Source organism: Trachypithecus francoisi, unplaced genomic scaffold (assembly GCF_009764315.1).
Source record: "Trachypithecus francoisi isolate TF-2019V2 unplaced genomic scaffold, Tfra_2.0 Lachesis_group0, whole genome shotgun sequence".
NCBI lineage: Eukaryota > Metazoa > Chordata > Mammalia > Primates > Cercopithecidae > Trachypithecus > Trachypithecus francoisi.
Genome location: NW_022681453.1, coordinates 139,117,410 through 139,141,239, shown reverse-complemented (window position 1 = coordinate 139,141,239; position 23,830 = coordinate 139,117,410). Strand labels below are relative to the sequence as shown.

Here is a 23,830-nt window from a genome sequence, read left to right as displayed (position 1 = left end):
CATATATGTACTATAATATGTAACTTATAAATAACAGTTTATATTTTATGTATATTATATATCATTTTTTAATTTTAAAATTTATGTGTAATGAAATTTACTTTTAATGAAATGTACCTTTGTGGGGACTCAGTTCTATGAGGTTTAATATATGCATAGACTCTTGTTACCATCACCAGAAAGATGCAGAACAATTCCAGTTTCCCGAAGAATTACCTTGTGCTGCGTTTTTCTTAGGCAAACCACCCTCCATCCCAGTCCCTGGCAATCACTGATGTCTTCCCTGCCCCTGTAGCTTTATCTTTTCCAGAATGTCATATAAATGGAATCACACTGCATATAATCTTTGCAGCTGGTTTCTTTCAGTTAATACAGTGCAGTTGAGATTCATCCATGTCACTGCATGTCTCAGTAGTTCATTACTGCTGAGTACTGTTTCATTATGTGGATGTACCACATTTTATTTATTCATGTACACACCGAAGGACATGTGAACTGTTTTTGGTTTTTGACTGCAGGTTAAATATCCCTTATCCAAAATACTTGAGACCAGAAGTGTTTCAGATTTCAGTGTTTTTGGGTCTTGTAATATTTGTATATACATAATGAGATATCTTGGGGATGGGACCCAAGTCTAAGCACAGAATTTATTTGTGTTTCATACACACCTTGTATAAAATAAGGCCAAGGTAATTTCATACAATATTTTAAATATTTTCAGTGCATGAAACAAAGTTTGTGTTAAGTACTTATGTGTGGAATTTTCCACTTGCATTTTATCAGTACTCAAAAAGTTTTGGATTTGGGAGCATTACAGATTTCAGATTTTTGGATTTGGGATACTCAATCTGTATTATAACTAAATATTACTATCAATTTTTTTGTACAAGGTTTTCTGTGAACTTAAGTTTTTATTTCATTAGAATACTTAGAAGTAGGATGGTTGAGGCATATATGATAGGTATATATTGAACATTTTAATGAAACTGCCAAACTGTTTTCCAGGATTCCTGTACCATTTCTGCATTCCCACTAGCAATGTGTGAAAAACTTCAGTTGCTCTACATACTCACCGTTTTTCATGTTAGTCATTCTACTAAGTTCATTGTTATATCTCAGTATGATTTTAATTTGCACTACTGTAATGATTATGACATTGAGCATCCTTGCATCTATTCGACAGATACATATTTCCTTTGGTGAAATGTCTGTTTAAGTATTTTGTTCATTAACTTTTTTTTCTTAATTTTGAGTTTGGAGAGTTCTTTATATATTCTGGGTACAAATATTTTCTCTGAGTATGTGGCGTGTCTTTTCTTACAGTGTCCTTCATGGGAGAAATTTTCGTTTTGATGAAGTTGACTTATATTCAGTTGTATAATACATTTTGGGTTAATTTCTGCATGTGGAGTAAGAAATGAGTTTAAGTTAACATTTTTGCTTGTGGATGTTCAGTTGTTCCAGCATCATTTGGTCATATGATTAGCCTTTTTCCAATGTTGCCTTTGCACCTTTATCGTAAACTGATGGACTATATTTCTAAACTCTAGTTTGTTTCCTTGTTCTATGTGTCTATCATTTTGTTAATACCACATTGTTTTGATTACCATAGTTTTTTGTATGTCTTAAAATTATTGTACGATTCTTGCATATCCTCCCAAAATTGTTTTGCATATTCTAGTTTTTATTTTACCTTTTCATAGAAATTTTAAACTCAGTTTATATCCACAAAATACCCTGTTGGGATTTTGACTGAAGTTGCATTAAGTCTATAGGTAAATTTGGGGAGAATTGATGACTAACTTGAGTCTTACTACATGAACATGGAGTGTCTTTTCATTATTTATAGGCTTGAAAAGTTTTCTTTCATCAGGATTTTAGAATTTTTAATGTACAGATTCTGTAGATGTTTTGTTAGGGTGAAAGCAATACTTCTTTGTTGTTGTTATGGCTGGAGCTATTGAAAAGTGGTACTTTAAAAAGGATTTATTTTCCAGTTGTTCATTATTGGTATATTGAAATACACCAGATCTTGCTAAACTCACTTATAAGTTATAGAAGCTTTTTTTGTAAATTCCTTGGGATTTTCTACATAGGTAATCATGTCATCTGCAAATATTTCTTTCATTGAAATCTAAATGTCTTTTATTTATTTTTCTTCTTATGCTGGCTGCAGCTTTCAGTAAAATACTGAATCATGGGTGATGAGAGTGGACATCTTTGCTTTCTTCCCAGTTTCTGGGGAAACAGTCTTTCATCATTATGATGTTAACTGTAGGTTTTTTTTCTACTTGCCTTTTTTCACATTGAGGAGGTCTCTTTTATTCCTAGGTTGCTGAGAGTTTTTATCATGAATGGATGTTGAATTTTATAAATTTTTTTTATTAGTAATTCATGGTTATGTGGTATTTCTTGTTTCATCAATTAATTATGATGAATTGCACTTATTGTTTTTCAAATGTTGAATCAGCTTTGGATTCCTGGGATAAACCTCACTTGGTCATCATGTTTTATTCTTTTATTTTTTTATTTTTTTATTTTTTTATTTTTTTTTTTTTTTATTATACTTTAAGTTCTAGGGTACATGTGCATGACGTTTATATCATGTATAACTCCCCAATGCAATCCCTCCCTCCTCCCCCCTCCCCATGATAGGCCCCAGTGTGTGATGTTCCCCTTCCCGAGTCCAAGTGATCTCATTGTTCAGTTCCCACCTATGAGTGAGAACATGCGGTGTTTGGTTTTCTCTTCTTGTGATAGTTTGCTAAGAATGATGGATTCCAGCTGCATCCATGTCCCTACAAAGGACGCAAACTCATCCTTTTTGATGGCTGCATAGTATTCCATGGTGTATATGTGCCACATTTTCTTAATCCAGTCTGTCACAGATGGACATTTGGTTCGATTCCAAGTCTTTCCTATTGTGAATAGTGCCGCAATAAACATACGTGTGCATGTGTCTTTGTAGTAGAGTAATTTATAATCCTTTGGGTATATACCCAGTAGTGGGATGGCTGGGTCATATGGTACATCTAGTTCTAGATCCTTGAGGAATTGCCATACTGTTTTCCATAATGGTTGAACTAGTTTACAATCCCACCAACAGTGTAAAAGTGTTCCTATTTCTCCACATCCTCTCCAACACCTGTTGTTTCCTGACTTCTTAATGATTGCCATTCTAACTGGTGTGAGATGGTATCTCATTGTGGTTTTGATTTGCATTTCTCTGATGGCGAGTGATGATGAGCATTTTTTCATGTGTCTGTTGGCTGTATGGATGTCTTCTTTTGAGAAATGTCTGTTCATATCCTTTGCCCACTTTTTGATGGGGTTGTTTGTTTTTTCTTGTATATTTGTTTGAGTTCTTTGTAGATTCTGGATATTAGCCCTTTGTCAGATGAGTAGGTTGCAAAAATTTTCTCCCATTCTGTAGGTTGCCTGTTCACTCTGATGGTAGTTTCTTTAGCTGTGCAAAAGCTCTTTAGTTTAATTAGATCCATGTGTCAATTTTTGCTTTTGCTGCCGTTGCTTTTGGTGTTTTAGACATGAAGTCCTTGCCCATGCCTATGTCCTGAATGGTACTACCTAGATTTTCTTCTAGGGTTTTTATGGTATTAGGTCTAACATTAAGTCTCTGATCCATCTTGAATTAATTTTCGTATAAGGGGTAAGGAAAGGATCCAGTTTCAGCTTTCTACTTATGGCTAGCCAATTTTCCCAGCACCATTTATTAAATAGGGAATCCTTTCCCCATTTCTTGTTTTTGTCAGGTTTGTCAAAGATCAGATGGCTGTAGATGTGTGGTATTATTTCTGAGGACTCTGTTCTGTTCCATTGGTCTATATCTCTGTTGTGGTACCAGTACCATGCTGTTTTGGTTACTGTAGCCTTGTAGTATAGTTTGAAGTCAGGTAGCATGACGCCTCCAGCTTTGTCCTTTTGACTTAGGATTGTCTTGGCAATGCGGGCTCTTTTTTGGTTCCATATGAACTTTAAAGCCGTTTTTTCCAATTCTGTGAAGAAAGTCATTGGTAGCTTGATGGGGATGGCATTGAATCTATAAATAACCTTGGGCAGTATGGCCATTTTCACGATATTGATTCTTCCTATCCATGAGCGTGGTATGTTCTTCCATTTGTTTGTGTCCTCTTTGATTTCACTGAGCAGTGGTTTGTAGTTCTCCTTGAAGAGGTCCTTTACATCCCTTGTAAGCTGGATTCCTAGGTATTTTATTCTCTTTGAAGCAATTGCGAATGGAAGTTCATTCCTGATTTGGCTCTCTGCTCGTCTGTTACTGGTGTATAAGAATGCTTGTGATTTTTGCACATTAATTTTGTATCCTGAGACTTTGCTGAAGTTGCTTATCAGCTTAAGGAGATTTTGGGCTGAGACAATGGGGTTTTCTAAATATACAATCATGTCATCTGCAAACAGGGACAATTTGACTTCTTCTTTTCCTAACTGGATACCCTTGATTTCTTTCTCTTGCCTGATTGCCCTAGCCAGAACTTCCAACACGATGTTGAATAGGAGTGGTGAGAGAGGGCATCCCTGTCTTGTGCCAGTTTTCAAAGGGAATTTTTCCAGTTTTTGCCCATTCAGTATGATATTAGCTGTGGGTTTGTCATAAATAGCTCTTATTATTTTGAGGTACGTTCCATCAATACCGAATTTATTGAGCGTTTTTAGCATAAAGGGCTGTTGAATTTTGTCAAAAGCCTTTTCTGCATCTATTGAGATAATCATGTGGTCTTGTCTTTGGTTCTGTTTATATGCTGGATTACGTTTATTGATTTGCGAATGTTGAACCAGCCTTGCATCCCAGGGATGAAGCCCACTTGATCATGGTGGATAAGCTTTTTGATGTGCTGCTGAATCCGGTTTGCCAGTATTTTATTGAGAATTTTTGCATCGATGTTCATCAGGGATATTGGTCTAAAATTCTCTTTATTTGTTGTGTCTCTGCCAGGCTTTGGTATCAGGATGATGTTGGCCTCATAAAAAGAGTTGGGGAGGATTCCCTCTTTTTCTATTGATTGAAATAGTTTCAGAAGGAATGGTACCAGCTCCTCCTTGTACCTCTGGTAGAATTCAGCTGTGAATCCATCTGGTCCTGGACTTTTTTTGGTGGGTAGGCTATTAATTGTTGCCTCAATTTCAGAGCCTGCTATTGGTCTATTCAGGGATTCAACTTCTTCCTGGTTTAGTCTTGGGAGAGTGTAAGTGTCCAGGAAATTATCCATTTCTTCTAGATTTTCTAGTTGATTTGCGTAGAGGCATTTATAGTATTCTCTGATGGTTGTTTGTATTTCTGTGGGGTCGGTGGTGATATCCCCTTTATCATTTTTTATTGCGTGTATTTGATTCCTCTCTCTTTTCTTCTTTATTAGTCTTGCTAGCGGTCTGTCATTTTGTTGATCTTTTCAAAAACCAACTCCTGGATTCATTGATTTTTTGGAGGGTTTTTTGTGTCTCTATCTCCTTCAGTTCTGCTCTGATCTTAGTTATTTCTTGCCTTCTGCTAGCTTTTGAATGTGTTTGCTCTTGCCTCTCTAGTTCTTTTATTGTGATGTTAGAGTGTCCATTTTAGATCTCTCCTGCTTTCTCTTGTGGGCATTTAGTGCTATAAATTTCCCTCTACACACTGCTTTAAATGTGTCCCAGAGATTCTGGTATGTTGTATCTTTGTTCTCATTGGTTCGAAGAACATCTTTATTTCTGCTTTCATTTCGTTATGTACCCAGTAGTCATTCAGGAGCAGGTTGTTCAGTTTCCATGTAGTTGAGCGGTTTTGATTGAGTTTCTTAGTCCTGAGTTCTAGTTTGATTGCACTGTGGTCTGAGAGACAGTTTGTTATAATTTCAGTTCTTGTACATTTGCTGAGGAGTGCTTTACTTCCAATTATGTGGTCAATTTTGGAATAAGTGCGATGTGGTGCTGAGAAGAATGTATATTCTGTTGATTTGGGGTGGAGAGTTCTATAGATGTCTATTAGGTCCGCTTGGTGCAGAGATGAGTTCAATTCCTGGATATCCTTGTTAACTTTCTGTCTCGTTGATCTGTCTAATATTGACAGTGGAGTGTTGAAGTCTCCCATTATTATTGTATGGGAGTCTAAGTCTCTTTGTAGGTCTCTAAGGACTTGCTTTATGAATCTGGGTGCTCCTGTATTGGGTGCATAGATATTTAGGAGAGTTAGCTCTTCCTGTTGAATTGATCCCTTTACCATTATGTAATGGCCTTCTTTGTCTCTTTTGATCTTTGATAGTTTAAAGTCTGTTTTATCAGAGACTAGGATTGCAACCCCTGCTTTTTTTTGTTCTCCATTTGCTTGGTAGATCTTCCTCCATCCCTTTATTTTGAGCCTATGTATGTCTCTGCATGTGAGATGGGTCTCCTGAATACAGCAGACTGATGGGTCTTGACTCTTTATCCAGTTTGCCAGTCTGTGTCTTTTAATTGGAGCATTTAGTCCATTGACATTTAAGGTTAATATTGTTATGTGTGAACTTGATCCTGTCATTATGATATTAACTGGTTATTTTGCTCGTTAGTTGATGCAATTTCTTCCTAGCCTCGATGTTCTTTACATTTTGGCATGTTTTTGCAATGGCTGGTACCGTTGTTCCTTTCCATGTTTAGGGCTTCCTTCAGGGTCTCTTGTAAGGCAGGCCTGGTGGTGACAAAATCTCTAAGCATTTGCTTATCTGTAAAGGATTTTATTTCTCCTTCACTGATGAAGCTTAGTTTGGCTGGATATGAAATTCTGGGTTGAAAATTCTTTTCTTTAAGAACGTTGAATATTGGCCCCCACTCTCTTCTGGCTTGTAGAGTTTCTGCCGAGAGGTCTGCTGTTATTCTGATGGGCTTCCCTTTGTGGGTAACCCGACCTTTCTCTCTGGCTGCCCTTAAGATTTTTTCCTTCATTTCAACTTTGGTGAATCTGGCAATTATGTGTCTTGGAGTTGCTCTTCTGGAGGAGTATCTTTGTGGCGTTCTCTGTATTTCCTGAATTTGAATGTTGGCCTGCCCTACTAGGTTGGGGAAGTTCTCCTGGATGATATCCTGAAGAGTGTTTTCCAACTTGGTTCCATTTTCCCCCTCATTTTCAGGCACCCCAATCAGACGTAGATTTGGTCTTTTTACATAATCCCATACTTCTTGCAGGCTTTGTTCATTTCTTTTTCTTCTTTTTTCTTTTGGTTTCTCTTCTCGCTTCATTTCATTCATTTGATCCTCAATCGCTGATACTCTTTCTTCCAGTTGATCGAGTCGGTTACTGAAGCTTGTGCATTTGTCACGTATTTCTCGTGTCATGGTTTTCATCTCTGTCATTTCGTTTATGATCTTCTCTGCATTAATTAGTCTAGCTGTCAATTCTTCCACTTTTTTTCAAGATTTTTAGTTTCTTTGCGCTGGGTACGTAATTCCTCCTTTAGCTCTGAGAGGTTTGATGGACTGAAGCCTTCTTCTCTCATCTCGTCAAAGTCATTCTCTGACCAGCTTTGATCCGTTGCTGGCGATGGGCTGCGCTCCTTTGCAGGAGGAGATGCGCTCTTATTTTTTGAATTTCCAGCTTTTCTGCCCTGCTTCTTCCCCATCTTTGTGGTTTTATCTGTCTCTGGTCTTTGATGATGGTGACGGACTGATGGGGTTTTGGTATAGGTGTCCTTCCTGTTTGATAGTTTTCCTTCTGACAGTCAGAAGGACTGTCTGTTGGTCTGTTGGAGATTGCTTGAGGTCCACTCCAGACCCTGTTTGCCTGGGTGTCAGCAGCAGAGGTTGCCGAAGATAGAATATTGCTGAACAGCGAGTGTACCTGTCTGATTCTTTCTTTGGAAGTTTCCTCTCAGGGGTGACTCCACCCTGTGAGTGTGGGGTGTCAGACTGCCCTAGTGGGGGATGTCTCCCAGCTAGGCTACTCAGGGGTCAGGGACCCACCTGAGCAGGCAGTCTGTCCGTTCTCAGATCTCAACCTCCGCGTTAGGAGATCCACGGCTCTCCCCAAAGCTGTCAGACAGAGTCGTTCGCGTCTGCCACGGCCCCGCTCTTTCCCCTAATGGACTGCAGCTGTGCGCTGTCCGCAGAGGTAGAGTCTACAGAAACAGGCAGGCTTCCTTGAGCTGCTGTGAGCTCCACCCAGTTCGAGCTTCCCAGCGTCTTTGTTTACCTACTTAAGCCTCAGCAATGGCGGGCGCCCCTCCCCCAGCCTCGCTGCTGCCTTGCGGATAGATCGCTGCAGAGGGCTGTGTTAGCAGTGAGGGAGGCTCCGTGGGCGTGGGACCCTCCCGGCCAGGTATGGGATATATTCTCCTGGTGTGCCTGTTTCCTTAAAGCGCAGTATTGGGGTGGGAGTTACCCGATTTTCCAGGTGTTGTGTGTCTCAGTTCCCCTCGCTAGGAAAAGGGATTTCCTTCCCCCTTGCGCTTCCAGGTGAGGCGATGCCTCGCCCTGCTTCAGCTCACGCTGGTCAGGCTGCAGCAGCTGACCCGCACCGATTGTCCGGCACTCCCTAGAGAGATGACCCCAGTACCTCAGTTGAAAATGCAGAAATCACCGGTCTTCTGTGTTGCTCGCGCTGGGAGTTGAAGACTGGAGCTGTTCCTATTCGGCCATCTTGCTCCGCCCCCCTATTCTTTTAATATGTACTGGATCAATGTGCTTATATTTTGTTGAGGAGTTTTTGCATCTGTGTTCCTAAGGTATACTGTCTATACCTCCTTGTTTTGTATAACTAAGTGACTTGGACCTTTTTGATGTCTATAAATGCTTATTCAATGATAGTTCCTTCAAATTGAGCTGTTATAGTACAGTTTACCTCTTCCTCAATTTTATTTTGTTTTGTTTTTTGTTTTGGTTGAGTGGTATCTTAGTATATTTGGGCTGCTGTAACAAGGTACCTTAGACCGGATAATTTATAAATAATGGAAATGTATTGCTCACTGTTCTGGAGGCTGGGGAGTCCAAGATCAAGGCACTAGAAGATCTGGTGTCTAGTGTGGGCCCATTTGTCATAGATAGTGTCTTCTTTGTTTCCTTACATGTTGGAAGGGGTAAATAAACTCACCCAGGTCTCTTTTATAAGGGTACTAACCTCATTCATGAGGGTGTAGTCCTTATCACCTAATTACCTCCCAAAGGCTCCACGTCTTAACACTGTTACATTGGGGATTAAGTTTAATATATGAGTGGGGGCAGGAAAAAACATTCAGGCCATAGCAGGTAAAATCAGAGTTTTGGCTGGACACGGTGGCTTACGCCTGTAATTCCAGCACTTTGGGAGGCCAAGGCAGGCAGATCATGTGGTCAGGAGATCGAGACCATCCTGGCTAACACGGTGAAAATCCTTCTCTACTAAAAATACAAAAAATTAACCGGACATAGTGGCACGCTTCTGTAGTCCCAGCCACTCAGGAGGCTGAGGCAGGAGAATCGCTTGAACCCAGGAAGTGGAGGTTGCAGTGAGCCAAGATTGCGCCTCTGCACTCCAACCTGGGCAACAGAGCGAGACTCTTGTCTCCAAAAAAAAAAGAGTTTTTATCAGCTGAAATGTTTTTTATTTTCATTTGTTGTTGTCTATATGAAATAGGTTTATATGGATAGCTTTATATGAAACTTGCCTCCTATGTTCTGTATTTTTTGAAATACCTTAAATTATCCTTGGTTAATGTGATATTCCACATGGAAGAGATCAGAGGTTTCAGTTATTTCTAGTACTCTTACTTTCTTTGTCCTTTAGTTCTTTTCTTAGTTATTGATATTTATATATCAAGAAAATCACCTTTATTAAGAAAAGTGCGGCAAATATTTTCTCTAATTCATGTGGTTTTTTTCTTTATAGCGTTTCATTTCTATGTGGCATTTAACATGTTTTATATTTACTTTTCTCACACTTAGTTTGTTCTTTCTAATGAATTATTTACGAACATTTTCCCCAGTCTGAGATTGAAATATGTATGTGTGTATGTATGTATGTTTGTATGCCTACCTCCTGTGGTCTCTTCTAGATCTTTGAATCATTTTGTGTTTATTTTTTAAATCTTAGATTTGTTTGGTGTTTATTTTGAAGTAGGACATGAGACAGGCTCCAACATGCATATGTACTCGGTGTGTTAATTTTGTGTAGAGCAATATCTAGTGAACCTTTCTTTGTTTACATCACTTTGTGTTTCAAATTACATTCAGGTGCTTCAGATAGTCTGTCAGTTTCTTCTCCTGAGTTCTCTCTGGGGGCCTTGGACCAGCTTCTGTACAGATAGGCTGCCTTCTGTCTGGTGAAGGCTGTCACCTTGGAATAATCCTGAGATTCCCTTTGCTGCTTTCCTTTGTTCAATATTCTCATCTTCCTTTTTTTTTTATTTCCTCATTGTGAATGTTGAGGGTATTCAGTGGAGTTGATGGTATGATACATGATTTTGGAAAGATAACGAAAAGCCAGACCATGAAGAACCTCCTATGTCATAATGAGTTTTAGCTTCTTTTTAATGGTTGTGTAACTATTGAGAATATTTTATAGGTAAGTTACATTTGCTCTTATAGAGGGTCCACTGTGGCTAAAATTTATAGAGTAGATGGAATAAAGGAAAATTAAATAAAGCCTGTTGTAGTAATTCAGGAAAGATATAATGGTGCATAGAAATAAGACAGCCATAGTGGGGGTGTCATTTTCACAGAGCTTGGGGTGAATTGGGCATGAGAGAAAGGAAAGAAGAAGCGTCAAGGATAGTACTGAGACTTCTGAGTTTGGCTAGTATATTGATCCTCAGGCACTGAGTTTAATTTTGGACATATAGTGTAAATGATTGCAATAGATCCTTTGCCTACATTCACCAAATGTTAACATTTTACTATGTTTACTTTATAATTTATCTTTCTCTGTCTTTATCTCTTTCACTTTGTGTGCACGGATGTGTGAGTATGTGTGTGTTTTCTGACCCACTTGAGAAGTTTGTGGACATAATGCTTTTCTAATTCTAATTACTTCACTGAATGTTTCCTTGAAACAAGCCGTGAAATTTCAAAATCAGGAAATTAACATTGATTCAGTGTTGTTAGCTAATCTACAGACCTTACAGAACTTCCAGATCTTGAATTGCAGTCAATTATCATGTCTTTTTAATCTCTTATAATCTGGAAGAGTTTTTCAGTTTGTAATTGCTGGAAATTTGAATGGCTTTGGAATTATGTATGTATATGTTGGGGGTTGTGTTGACAGGGGAAACAGACTTGTGATTGTGGTCCTTAGACCACAGAGAATAAATTAGAATCAGGAATGGACTCTGGGGATGGATTTTCTACTGTCTAGTTGCTGCAAAGGTAGAAAACAGATCTTCTACTCAAGGATGACTGCATTGATTTGTTTTTTACCTGAGATAAATACTTTGGCTTTGATAATTTGGTTCAGGAACTAGGTGAGACTGATGCTTAGATATGTTTTTATCCTGCCGGGCGCGGTGGCTCAAGCCTGTAATCCCAGCACTTTGGGAGGCCGAGACGGGCGGATCACGAGGTCAGGAGATCGAGACCATCCTGGCTAATACTGTGAAACCCCGTCTCTACTAAAAAATTCAAAAAACTAGCCGGGCGAGGTGGCGGGCGCCTGTAGTCCCAGCTACTTGGGAGGCTGAGGCAAGAGAATGGCGTGAACCCGGGAGGCAGAGCTTGCAGTGAGCTGAGATCCGGCCACTGCACTCCAGCCTGGGCGACAGAGTGAGACTCCGTCTCAAAAAAAAAAGAAAAAAAAGATATGTTTTTATCCTTAAGTAGCATAGAATTTACATGGCATATATATGAATATGTGAATTATTCCTACCTGGAAACATAGCACCAAATAGAAAAGGATTGGAGTGTGGCCAAAAAAAAAAAAAAATGAGCTTCTTAAATCTGTCTTGGATACACAATGTTACTGTTAGGTGCTGGCACCTCTTAAGCTCTCTTGGGAACTTATATATTCCTGTTCTCTGTAGCCATCTTGCTGATATTATGATTCTATATTTCTGACTACTTACATTCATTAACCATGTATGTGCATGTGTGTCTGTGTTCTGTTTGCGTATTTATAGAAATTATTTATAGTCTGTCTTTTAAAAGGGAAAGTAGCGCTATTCCTTGTCAATACTTAGTCCTTTGTGTTGAATTATACCTTTAATTAAAGAGTGTTATGTGAGTATATGTTTCTTTGTGTCATGTATTGAGTATTATCTTTATTTTATTTCTGTTAAGTCCTCGGATGTGTAGACTAGAGATATGATCTCTCTATATGCAGCTCTTCTTGGAGATTTATATCTACATGCAGTTGTGACTGACAGTTGTATTATTTGCTGCTACATTTCCAGTTGTGTGATTGAGTAGTTAACAGGCGGGCTTTGTCATTCAGTTGGCCTGGATTTTATCCAACTCTGAATATTGGTAAATTGCTTAACTTTTCAATACTCATTTTTTCTCTTTAAAGCGGGGACAATATTGTCAATTTGTTATGACTAATTTTCAGATTTAAATGAGATAGTATTAAAATTTAGTTATGGGATCTAGCACAAATTGAGAATGTGAAAACAGTAGTTGATATTATTTTACTTTCTGCCATCTGCTTGATTATTATAGTCTGGTCACTCTGAGAATTGAGACTGCCCTATTTTGTTATGTTCTCTCAAAAAAAATTTTTAAATGTCTTCCACAGGATTTTGTCTCCACAGTTATCCGTTTACTTGACAGCCCCTCAACATACATTAGGGCAAAAGCCTTCCTGGTTCTTCTATATATTTTGATTTATAACCGTGAGATGTTGCTGCTCAGTTGCCAAGCAAGGTAAGATTTTCTCTGATGATTTCATCAGTAACTTCAATTTAGTGCCTGTTGTATTAGTAGTTGTAGGGTATTTCTTGGTCTCTGTGTATCTGGTATATTTTTTTAAGGGTTTTTCCAGGGGTTTAATATTTCACTTGTAATCTCAGCTTGGAAGTACTGAGGACCCAGAGAAGACCTCTGGAACTATGGCAGGGTGAGAAATGCCTTGTGTGTCCTTGATATGATTTGGCTCTCTGTCCCCACCCAAATCTCACCTTGAATTATAATCCCTATAATCCTCACGTGTCAGGAGTGGGACCAAGTGGGGGTAATTGGATCATGGGAGTGGTTTCCCCCATTCTGTTCTTGTGATAATGAGTGAGTCTCACCACATCTGATGGTTTTATAAGCATCTGGCGTTTCCCATGCTGGCACTCACTACATCCTGCCGGCTGTGAAGAAGGTGCCTGTTTTTCCTTTACCCTCTGCCATCATTGTAAGTTTCCTGAGGCCTCCCCAGCAATGTGAATCAATTAAACCTCTTTCCTTTATAAATTATCAAGTCTCAGATATTTCTTCACAGCAGTGTGAGAATGGGATAACACAGCCCTAGATCTGAGAACAGTCCAAAGTAGGGTGTTGAGATGGTTCTGGTTTGTACCTTTGGGAGTCAATATTAGACCAGTGGTTTGGTTGTAATTTTCCTTATTGTAAGATTCTGGAATAAGTAGCTGAAGGCTCAGAAGGAGGAGCAGGGAAGGAGGTGAGAGTTTATGGACTGGTACTAGGAAGGACAGGTCTTTCTCCAGGCTTGTAACTCTTTCCTCTTCTTGTTAGAAGATGTGGTTAGAGAATGTAGTCTGGGTTCCCTAGGATTTTTTCTTTTTTCCTCTCATAGAGCTTTTCAGAGGTCAGATCTAGGTACTATTGTTTCTTAAAAAGAGAAAAATTCTCAGTTTATTCATAGCTTTCCAATTCAGATTTTTTTTTATTGAGATGGAGTTTTGCTCTTGTTGCCCAGGCTGGAGTGCGATGGCGCAATCTCGGCTCACCGCAGCCTCTGCCTCCTGGGTTCAAGCGATTCTCCTGCCTCAGCCTCCCGAGTAGCTGGGATTACAGGCATGCACCATCATGTCCTACTAATTTTGTATTTTTAGTAGAGACAGGGTTTCACCATGTTGGCCAGGCTGGTCTTGAACTCCTGACCTCAAGTGATCCGCCTGCCTTGGCCTCCTAAAGTGCTGGGATTACAGGTGTGAGCCACCGCGCACTGCCCACAAAGCCTTTTTTTTTATAATAAAGTGTGGAATATCTCATGTAATTTATTGAATACCACCCTGAAAGTGAAAAGCAGAATAGTTGTATGAGTATTCCATGTATGGTTTCTACTGAATATTGTTTTTGCACCATCTCAGACTGACATATCATAAAATTGCAAGTTGAATCATTGTAAGTTGGGTACCAGCTGAAGTATCCAGATTAGTATTTGAATAGCCAGGATGGTGGGGCTTTGGGGGCAGGGGGATCTTTAGCATTCTGCCAACCACCACCATCCCCAGAATGGAGGGCTACACAACTTTGGAAAGGCACAAGGAAAATGCCTGTACACAGCCATGGAGTCATCTACAAGATATTATTATCCTGATAAAAGTCAGATGTAAAATAGTATTCGTAGCATACTGTTAATACCTTTTGTCTAAGAAAGGGGGTGAAAACAGAGAATATATGTGCCTTTACTAATATTTTACAAAAGACAGAATGGAAAGTTAAATAAATTACAAGAGTGATAATTTACAGGATTAGGAAGAGAATAAGGAAGGTGTAGGGGCAGGAATGAGCTATGGCTTCTCTGAATGTACCTGCTTTATGGTCTAGACTTAAGAAGCATGTAATGTTTTATATAATGTTAAAAATAAAAATGATAAAAATAAAGTGGTCTTGAAAAATTGAAAACAATCTGTGTGTCAAGTTTGTGGTATGATTCCCCAGGGAAGAGAGATTTAAAGCGAGTACTTTTAAATCACAGTATTATGGCAGAATATTTCTATTGTAATATTTTTAGTGACCAAAATCCCATTAAGAAACCTTAAACTGCATTCAATGTTCTTGTTGTCAGTGTTAATATATGTATTACCATTTGAAACTATTACATATATATAGATGGTGTGTGTGTGTGTATATATATATGCTCTCTTTGGTGTGTGTGTATATATATATGGTCTCTATATATGGTATGTGTCTATGTGTGTGTATATGTATGTGACCTCTCTGTGGTATATATATGTCTCTATGGTGTGTGTGTGTGTATATATATATATATAGTCTCTATATATATGGTAAAAGAAAACTAATAATTATGCTAATTCCAATAATAACCAATATTATCAGTGTAAAATGTACAATTATAAAAATATAAGTAAAATTGTCTCATCCTTAATTTGACTCTAAAGTGTTAGCATAAACTCATTTATTTTTCTATCTTTTTAAAGAAATTATTTATTTCATAGTTTTATCTACTTGTGTTAGTTTGCTCAGACTGTCATAACAGTACCACAGATTGGGCAACTTAAACCACATCCATTTATTTTCTCACAGTTTCATCAGCTACAGATCCAAGATCAAGGTGCCAGCAGGTTTGGTTTCTGGTGAGGTCTTTCTTCTTGGCTTACACAGAGGGCTGCCTTCTTCCTGTGTCCTCACATGGCTTTTGCTTTGTGTTTGCGCACTCATGGTGTCTTTTCCCCTTTAAGTACACCATTACTGCTGGATCAGGCGCCCCCCCAGCGTGACCTCATTTATCCTTAATTACCCCCTTAAATCTCAAAATACAGCCCTATCTCCAAACACACACATCTTCAAATATAGTCACATTGAGGGTTAGGGCTTCAGCATATGAATTTTGGGGGGAACAGAATTCAGTTGATAACACTGAATTCAAGTTTTAATTCCTAAATACCATTTTCTACTCAAATCATGGTCTCTTGTATAAATAGGTTCCAAGTCCCTGGCACAGCTTTGCATTTAGACCAGAAATGAACAAATTGAGGCGGGGCATGTCAGTCCTGAAAGCGAGGAATTTATCAGAGACTTCTAAGGTCATGTTAAAAGGAATGCAGGAGCCAATGTGAAGGAGCTTCTACTGGCCAAAGATGGAATTTCGAGAGTTCTTTATATATTTTAGATATGAGTCCACTGTTAGATATATGGTTTGCAAATTTTTTCTCTCTGTGTGTAACTTGTCATCTTATCTTAACAGGATATTTTACAGAACCGAAGTTTTGAATTTTAATGGGTTCACTTTATCCATTTTTCCTTTAGTGGTTTGTAGTTTTGATGTCAAGAGTAAGAACTCTGTCTGGATCCCAAAGATTTTCTCCCATGTTTTAAAAAATATTTTTTATGATTATACGCTTTACATTTAAGTTTGTGATCCATTTTGAGTTAATTTCCATATAAAGTATAAAGCTTAGTTAGAGGTTTTCTTTTGGTTTTGGTTTTGGTTTTTGCCGGTGGATATTTAATTGCTCTGGTGTTATTTGTTGAAAGGGTTATCTTTCTTGCATTGAATTGCTTTTGTACATTGTCAGAAATCATTTGGGCGTATTTGTGTGGGGCTGCTTCTAAACTTTTCAGTTGACCTGTGTGTCTGTCCCTTTATCAATACAACATTGTCTTGATTACTGTAATTAAGATTACTTGATCATCATAAGGCTTAATATTGGACAGAGTGATCTCCTCTTTTTATTCTTCTTTGTCAAGATTGTTTTAGCTGTTCTGGGACCTATATGCTTTTCCATATAAGCTTTGAAATGAGCTTGTTTATATTTGCCAAAACCTTGCTGGTTTCATTAAACTAATGCATCAATACAAGGATAGTTGATATATTTACTCTGTGGTCTGCTGATCCTTGAATGTGGTGTCTCTCTCTATTTATTTAGTTTTTTTTTTTTTTAACCTTCATTCGTTAGCATTCTATAATTTCAGCATGTTTTGTTAAGTATATACCTAGTATTTCTTTTTGTAGGGGAGCAATTGTAAATGGTATTGCGTCATTAATTTCAGTTTCCACATTTAATTGATGTGTTTGTTGATTTTATGTTCTACAACCTTACTAAACTCACTTATCAGTTCTAGGTTTTTTTTTTTTCTCCTTCCTTCCCTCCCTCCTTCCTTCTCTCCCTCCCTCCTTCCTTCCCTCCTCCTTCCTTCCCCCCTCCCTCCCTCCCTCCTTCCTTCCTTCTTTCCTTCCTTCCTTCCTTCCTTCCTCTTTTTTGTCTTTCTGATTCTAGGAGATTTTCTATGTAGCCAATCGTGTCATCTGTAAATGCGGACAGTTTTATTTTTTTCTCTCTTGTTTGTGTGCCCTTTATTTTTATTGCCTTATTTTAGTATTTAGAATTTCCAGTACTATGTTGAATAAGAGTGGTGAGAGCAGATGTTTTTGCTTTGTTTCTGGCTTTGTAGGGAAAACAGTTTTAGGCCTCCGCTGTTAAGTATGAAGTTACTCTAGATTTTTTGTAGATATTCTTTATCAGTGGAGGAAGGTCACTCTCATTCTTATTCTTTATCTCCAATTTTCTTAGAGCTTTTTTTCTCTCATCATGAATGGGTATTGGATTTTGTCAAATGCTTTTTCTCTATCAATTAATATAACAATATGTTTTTTTTAGCTGTTTCTATAATATATTACATTAATTGTTTTTCAAATTCTATAGCAATTGCATACCTAGAGTAATCTCATGTGGTCACAGTGTGTTAATTCTTTTATATTTTGCTGGATTTGATTTGCTAATATTTTGTTGAGAATTTTTACTTTTAAGTTCATGAGAGATACTGGGTTATAGTTTGCTTGCTTGCTTTCTCCCTCCTTCCCTTCTTTCCTCTTAGTATTACTATAATACTAGCCTCATAAAATGAATTGTGATGTATGCCCTCTGTTTCTGTTTTCTGGAAGAGACTGTATGAAATTTGTTAATTTTTCTTTAAATTTTTTGTAGAATTCTCTAGCGAATCCATTGGGGCCTGCAGATTTATCTTCAGGAACTTTTAAATTACAAATTCAATTTCATTAAATTGCAAGACCGTGCATATTTTAACATTTTACTAGGTTGAGTTTTGGTAGTTTATGGGTTTTGAGGTATTAGTCCATTTTTTCTAAATTATTGTGTTATTAAATATAATTTTTTTCTAGTATTCCATTTTATCTTTTTACTACTGAAATATTTGTAGTGATATCCCTTTTCATTCCTGATATAGATGATATGTACCTCTTCTGTTTTTATTTTTATCAGTTTTGCTAGAGATTTATTAATTATCATGGTTTTTTTTGTGACCAGCTTTTTGTTTTCTCTATCATTTTTCTGTTTTCAGTTCATTCTCTGATTTTTATTATATTTTCCTTCTGCTTGCTTTGTTTTGCTCTTTTTCTGCTTTCTGAAAGCAGAAACAGATTATTGATTTGAAACCTTTTCTCTTTGTAAAAGGTCTCATGTAGCATTTAGTCCTATAACTTTCTCAAATGCTTTTATAGCATTTGCATAGATTCAGATTTTTAAAAAAAAATATGTTGTTTAGTGTATCTTTTTAATTTCCTTTGAAACTTCCTCATGATCCATGTATTATTTAGAGATATCTTGTTTAATTTCTGCATATTTAGAGATTTTTCTGTTGTCATTATGTTATTGATATATAACTTGATTTTATTATGGTCAGAGAACACACTTTCTGTGATTTCAGTCCTTTTAAATTTGTTGAGGTTTGTCTTGTAGTTTAATGTATGGTCTATTTTGGTGAATGGTACAGGGTGTTTGAAAAGCATGTACATTCTGCTTCTTGTTGGTGGGGATGTTCTTTATATGTCAGTTAGATTTGTTTCATTGTGTTGTTTAGGTATTCTCTATTCTTATTGTTTTTCTTTCTAGTATTTCTATCAATTTCTGAAAGTAGGGTGTTGGAGTCTGCAGTTATAATTGTGGCTTTGTCTGTTTCTCTTTTCAGCTCTAACAATTTTTGCTTCCTGTATTTGGAGGCCTCATTGTTTGCTGCATACTTTCTTAGGGTATTATGTTTTCTTGTGTACAGATGCTTTTATCATTATGTAAATCCATCTTTGTTTCTAATGCTTTTCTCTGAAGTTTACTTCATTGGCTATTGATACAGCCACTCCTGCCTTTATTTTAAATTAATGTTTGCATTTTATACCTGCTTTCATTTTTTTTTTACCTTAAACTTATCTATATCATTGCATATAAGGCAAGTTTCTTATAGACAGCACATTGTTGGGTCATAATTTTGTATCACCTCTGCCGTTTCTGCCTTTTAGTTGGTATATTTGGACCATTTACATTTAAGATGATTACTGATATGTCAAGCTTTAAGTCTGACATTTTATTCTTTATTTTGTTTCTCTTTACTTAGCTTCCTTTGGGTTATCTGAACATTTGGGATTCTTTGATTTATTTATAGCACTGTTGAGTATATCACCTTGCATAGTTTCCTTAGTGGTTGCTCCAGTTGTTGCAATATACATACATAACTTAAAATAGCCTCTTAGTCATAATATGTTATTACTGTGAATGAAGAGTAAACACCTAGTTTCCTTTTATTTTCCATAGTTTCCCTTTACTATCCCTGCTTTTAAAATTTAATTGTCTTGGCCAGACATGGTGCCTGGCCAACATCGTGCAACCCCTTCTCTACTAAAAATACAAAGATTAGCTATGCGTGGTTGTGCGCGCCTGTAGTCCCAGCTACTTGGGAGGCTGAGGCAGGAGAATTGCTTGAACCTGGGAGGTGGAGGTTGCAGTGAGCCAAGATTATGCCACTGCACTCCAGCCTGGGCAACAGAGCAAGATTACCTCTCAAAAAAAGAAAAAAAAAATTGTCTTAAGGAAGTTCTCTCTGCATGCATTGAGCAGTTTATCAGATGGTGTTATATTTTTTGCTTTTAATCATCAAATATGATTTAAGAAATTTGTTAGAAGTTAATTAGACTGTTACATCTACCTCTAACTTACCCATTCTGATGTTCTTTTTTTTTTATATTCTCAGCCTTCTATTATCACTTCTTTAGAATTAGAGAACTTCCTTTAGACATTTTTTTAAGGGTATGTTTGCTGTTGAAAAAAAATGGTTACTTTTTCTTTGAGAAATCTTATTCCCCCTTTATGCCTGAAGATTACTGCATTTAGAACTTGTAGTTGACAATTTTTTTTTCTTTTTAGTCTTTAAAATTTTTCTACTTTCTTCTGTCCCCTATGGTTTCATATCATGGTTTCAAATCTGTTATTTCCATTAGTATTCCTTTATAAGTAATGTGTTTTTTCTCTATTTTGAAGATATTTTCTTTGCCTTTAGGATTTAGAAGTTTAATTGTGATATATCTTTGGTGTGGATTATTTGGTTTAATCCTATTTGGAGTCTGATCACCTTCTTGAATATATAGATTTATGTCTTCTGCTGAATTTGGATATTTTTCAGCCATGATTTCTTTGAATACTTGTTCAGTCCCATTTTCTCTCTCTTCACCTTTTTGGGACTTTGATGATATGAATATAAGGTATTTTGTTATTCTCCTACTGATCCCTGAGACTATTTTTTTCTTTTGTCTATTTTCTCTCTGTTTTTCAGATTTCATAAGTTTATTTGTACTCATGTCCACTGATTCTGCTCTCTGTCTACACTCTACTATTGAGCTTATCCAATGAGGTTTTCATTTCGGTTATTGTATTTTTTTCAGTTCTATATTGTACATTGGTTCTTTTTTATAACCTTTTTCCTCATCTGAGATTTTAAACAATTTCATTAGTTTTAAGAGAATTTGCAATGCTTTTGGAAACGTTTTTAAGATAGCTGCTTTGAAATCTTTGTTAGATCATTCTAGCATCTGATTCATGCTAGTATAGTATGTGTTGATGGTCTTTTTTGATTCATGCGATTTTCCACTTGTTTTTATGAGTGATTTTAGATTACATCCTGGACATTTCCTAGGTCTTGAATCCTCAACTTGCTCTATGTCATTCTTATTGGTGCTGAGTGTAGGTTTTGTTGCTGGTTGCTGCACCTCACTGACACTAATTTTGTAGGGGAATCAGATCACTGCCTGCTTCTGCTGGTTGGGAATGGAAGATAGCTCCCCACACAGACACCTTAATACTGTCACAGCAGGGAAATTAAAGAATGGCCTGCTTCTGTTGGGCAGGGAATGGACGATCAGCTCTCTGCTGAGTCTTATAGGCACTACCCCTTTCCGGGAATTGGGTAACTGTTGACCGCTTCCACTTGGCAGGGGATGGAATATTAGCTCCCTATTCTGCTTTGCCTATACTTCTCAGTTGGGGAATTGAAGTGGGCCTTCCCTGGGGGTGGGTTAAGGTAGAAGATCAAATTCCCGTGGTCCCACTAAAACTGTGAAGGATTGGGAAGTTTTTTTTCTGTTTTCTGTTGGTGTGTTGCCAGAGTAGGACAGGTATTGCCAGAAAGAATTTCTGTTGTTAGGCCATCTTTTTTCATTGGTCCTTTGGCCAAGGAAAACAGGCTTTTGTTAGAGCTTTTTTTAGGGGGCAGTTCTGGGTTACAGGCTTGTCTAGCACCCTGTTGGGATACATGAGAGGCAATAAAGAAGGGAAGGAGACTTACTGCTATGTTGTTCCTCAAGTCCTTCATTCTGTAGCCAGTCCACCTTCTTTCTACTTTTCAGAGTCTTCCTGTACTTGTTTTGATCCTACTCCATCTTGGCAGAACTGGAAATCCAAAGTCGCTTTTAGAGTTGGTAGTATAGTAGTTCGCAGAGCTACTTTTCACAGTGATTTTTAAATACTGCTCGAGGAAATGTGAGTTGCTGCAGCCTTTTAAAAAGTGATTTAAGTGATTTGGAAAAATCTATGACTATTAACAATATACATTGCTTTGATTTTAACAGGCTTGCATCTGATTTAGCCACTAGAAATAAAATTGTGAATTGTTCAGGATATATGCTTGAGGTTATTCAATGCAGCCATTATTTCTAAGTGGTATAATAACTTGAAATATAGTTAATATCCATTGGTATTGAAATGCTTCAGTAAATAATGGTATAACTGCGATATAAATGATTCATTTGATTAACCTGGAAGGATGTTCATTGTATATAGATAAGTGAAAAAAGGCAAGGGCAGAGTTATATGTTAATTATGAAGTTACGTTTGTAAAGCAAAATGGCAAAACTTGTATTTGCATGTATCGGTATACAGTTTCATTAAAAAATGGATATGGGACTGGGCACGGTGGCTCACACCTGTAATCCCAGCACTTTGGGAGGCCGAGGCAGGCGGATCACGAGGTCAGGAGATCGAGACCATCCTGGCTAGCATGGTGAAACCCCGTCTCTACTAAAAATGCAAAAAATTAACCGGGCGTGGTGGTGGGCACCTGTAGTCCCAGCTGCTCGGGAGGCTGAGGCAGGAGAATGGCGTGAACCTGGGAGGCGGAGCTCACAGTGAGCCAAGGTTGCGCCACTGCACTCCAGCCTGGGAGACAGAGCGAGACTCTGTCTCAAAATAATAATAATAATAAAAAAATGGATATGAAAGAACAATACCAAATTGGTTATCTGAGGAGGATGTGATGGGGGAGATTATATATCTTTACTCATTTGTATTTTTAGGCTTTTATAATAAAGCATATTTCACTCCTGTAATTAAACATATATATGTATATATAAAATGAAGAAAAACTAAAGGAAATGTTAGCAATGGGTACTAGTTAGTTAAGAAGGGATTAAGGGGATCCTTGAGGAAGTGAAAATTCATATCTTTTTAGACTTTTAGATTAAATTTAGTAATATAAATTATTGTCAGAAACGAATAGGCAGCCGGTGCAGACTACAGAAAGTAGTAGCTGTTCCTTTGTGCTTTGCAGCCCAGGTATTGTATTCATGTGCATATAAAATGCAAGGTTGAATATAAAGGTATGCAAAAGAGAGCCAGCCTTCAGGCTAGAGAGATGTTAAAATTCTCTGTGATGAGTTTATACAGAAAATTGTTCTCCCTTCCTTACTTGTCCCTTGAAACTGCACTAGCAGCTGGAGTCCTTAACAAATCACAGTGTTGCCCATCTGCCTGAGAATGGAAGCCTCATATCCGTAGCCCAGGATAACCTTTGCTCCATTATGCAAATATGTTTTTCTGCATACCATCATCACCATTGGCCTTTTATGGATTACATTTTACATTTCAGCACATTTTCTATGATGTCAGCTCTGAGATCTATCATGAGACAGGTGGTGAAATTGAGCTGTCAAGATCAGATAAAAATGATATGATGGCTCACAAATGTCCACCTATTTCTCCGAATGGCTTCATACTCATTGACTTGTTTTTCTAAGACACGATGGCGCAAAGGAACCAGCGACTAGGCAGGGTAGGAGCAAAACTGCAAGTTATTTTGGTCACCTAGCTTCAGGGGAAGAAGGTGGGTAAGGAGAGGTCTGTTGGCCTCTGGAAATGAGGCCCCCAGAGTTCTCCGTGCTGCTCTCGGACGGAGTTCCGGCAGTCCCGACCGCACCGCAGTGGGAAGCTGGAAGTCCGCGCGTGGCACTGGTCCGCAGCGGCTTTTGGGATGGGAGGGCGATAGGCGGCACGGGCGTGTCCGGGGGCGTTCCGCAGGTGCGACCAGGTAATCTTGGTCTCTTCAGATTGACGTCACATGGCGCATGCCAGTTGGTCTGCACCTTCCGGGCGTCGGCTGCATTTTCGCGCGCGCGGGAAAAGTGGAGGGGGGGGATGAAGAACCCGGAAGTGCACCATCTTGCCTCCGCTCATCCAAACACTCATATTACTATGACAGGCGATAAAATAGGGCCTTATGCATCTCTCAACATGATAATCCTTTTAGAGGATGAATAGTCTCGTAAGTTGATTGTATAGGTTTGCCGTGAGCCTGAAATGTCAGTGGCTCCTGATGGATCAGGTTTTCCTAGAGTTTTTTTTTCCTTCCCCATAATATTGCTAATAATGTGGCAATCAGTGAAATAAAAAAAAAAAAAACTGCTTTGATTTTAAAAGAAGTA

The 23,830-nt window shown here is 37.9% G+C and overlaps 1 protein-coding gene across 9 annotated transcripts in view; it reads left to right on the top strand.

Moving 5' to 3' along the window:
• ULK4 (unc-51 like kinase 4) overlaps positions 1 to 23,830 on the top strand; it is a 735,134-nt gene that overhangs the window by 197,801 nt on the left and 513,503 nt on the right. For all 9 annotated transcript variants that reach the window (XR_004437258.1, XM_033212151.1, XM_033212152.1 and 6 more), the window contains one exon: positions 12,677 to 12,804. Coding sequence is in view for 8 of the 9 variants with exons in the window: in XM_033212151.1 (XP_033068042.1) it covers positions 12,677 to 12,804 (128 nt within the window). In the remaining variant the exon portion in view is untranslated. The remainder of the gene's footprint in view (positions 1 to 12,676; positions 12,805 to 23,830) is intronic.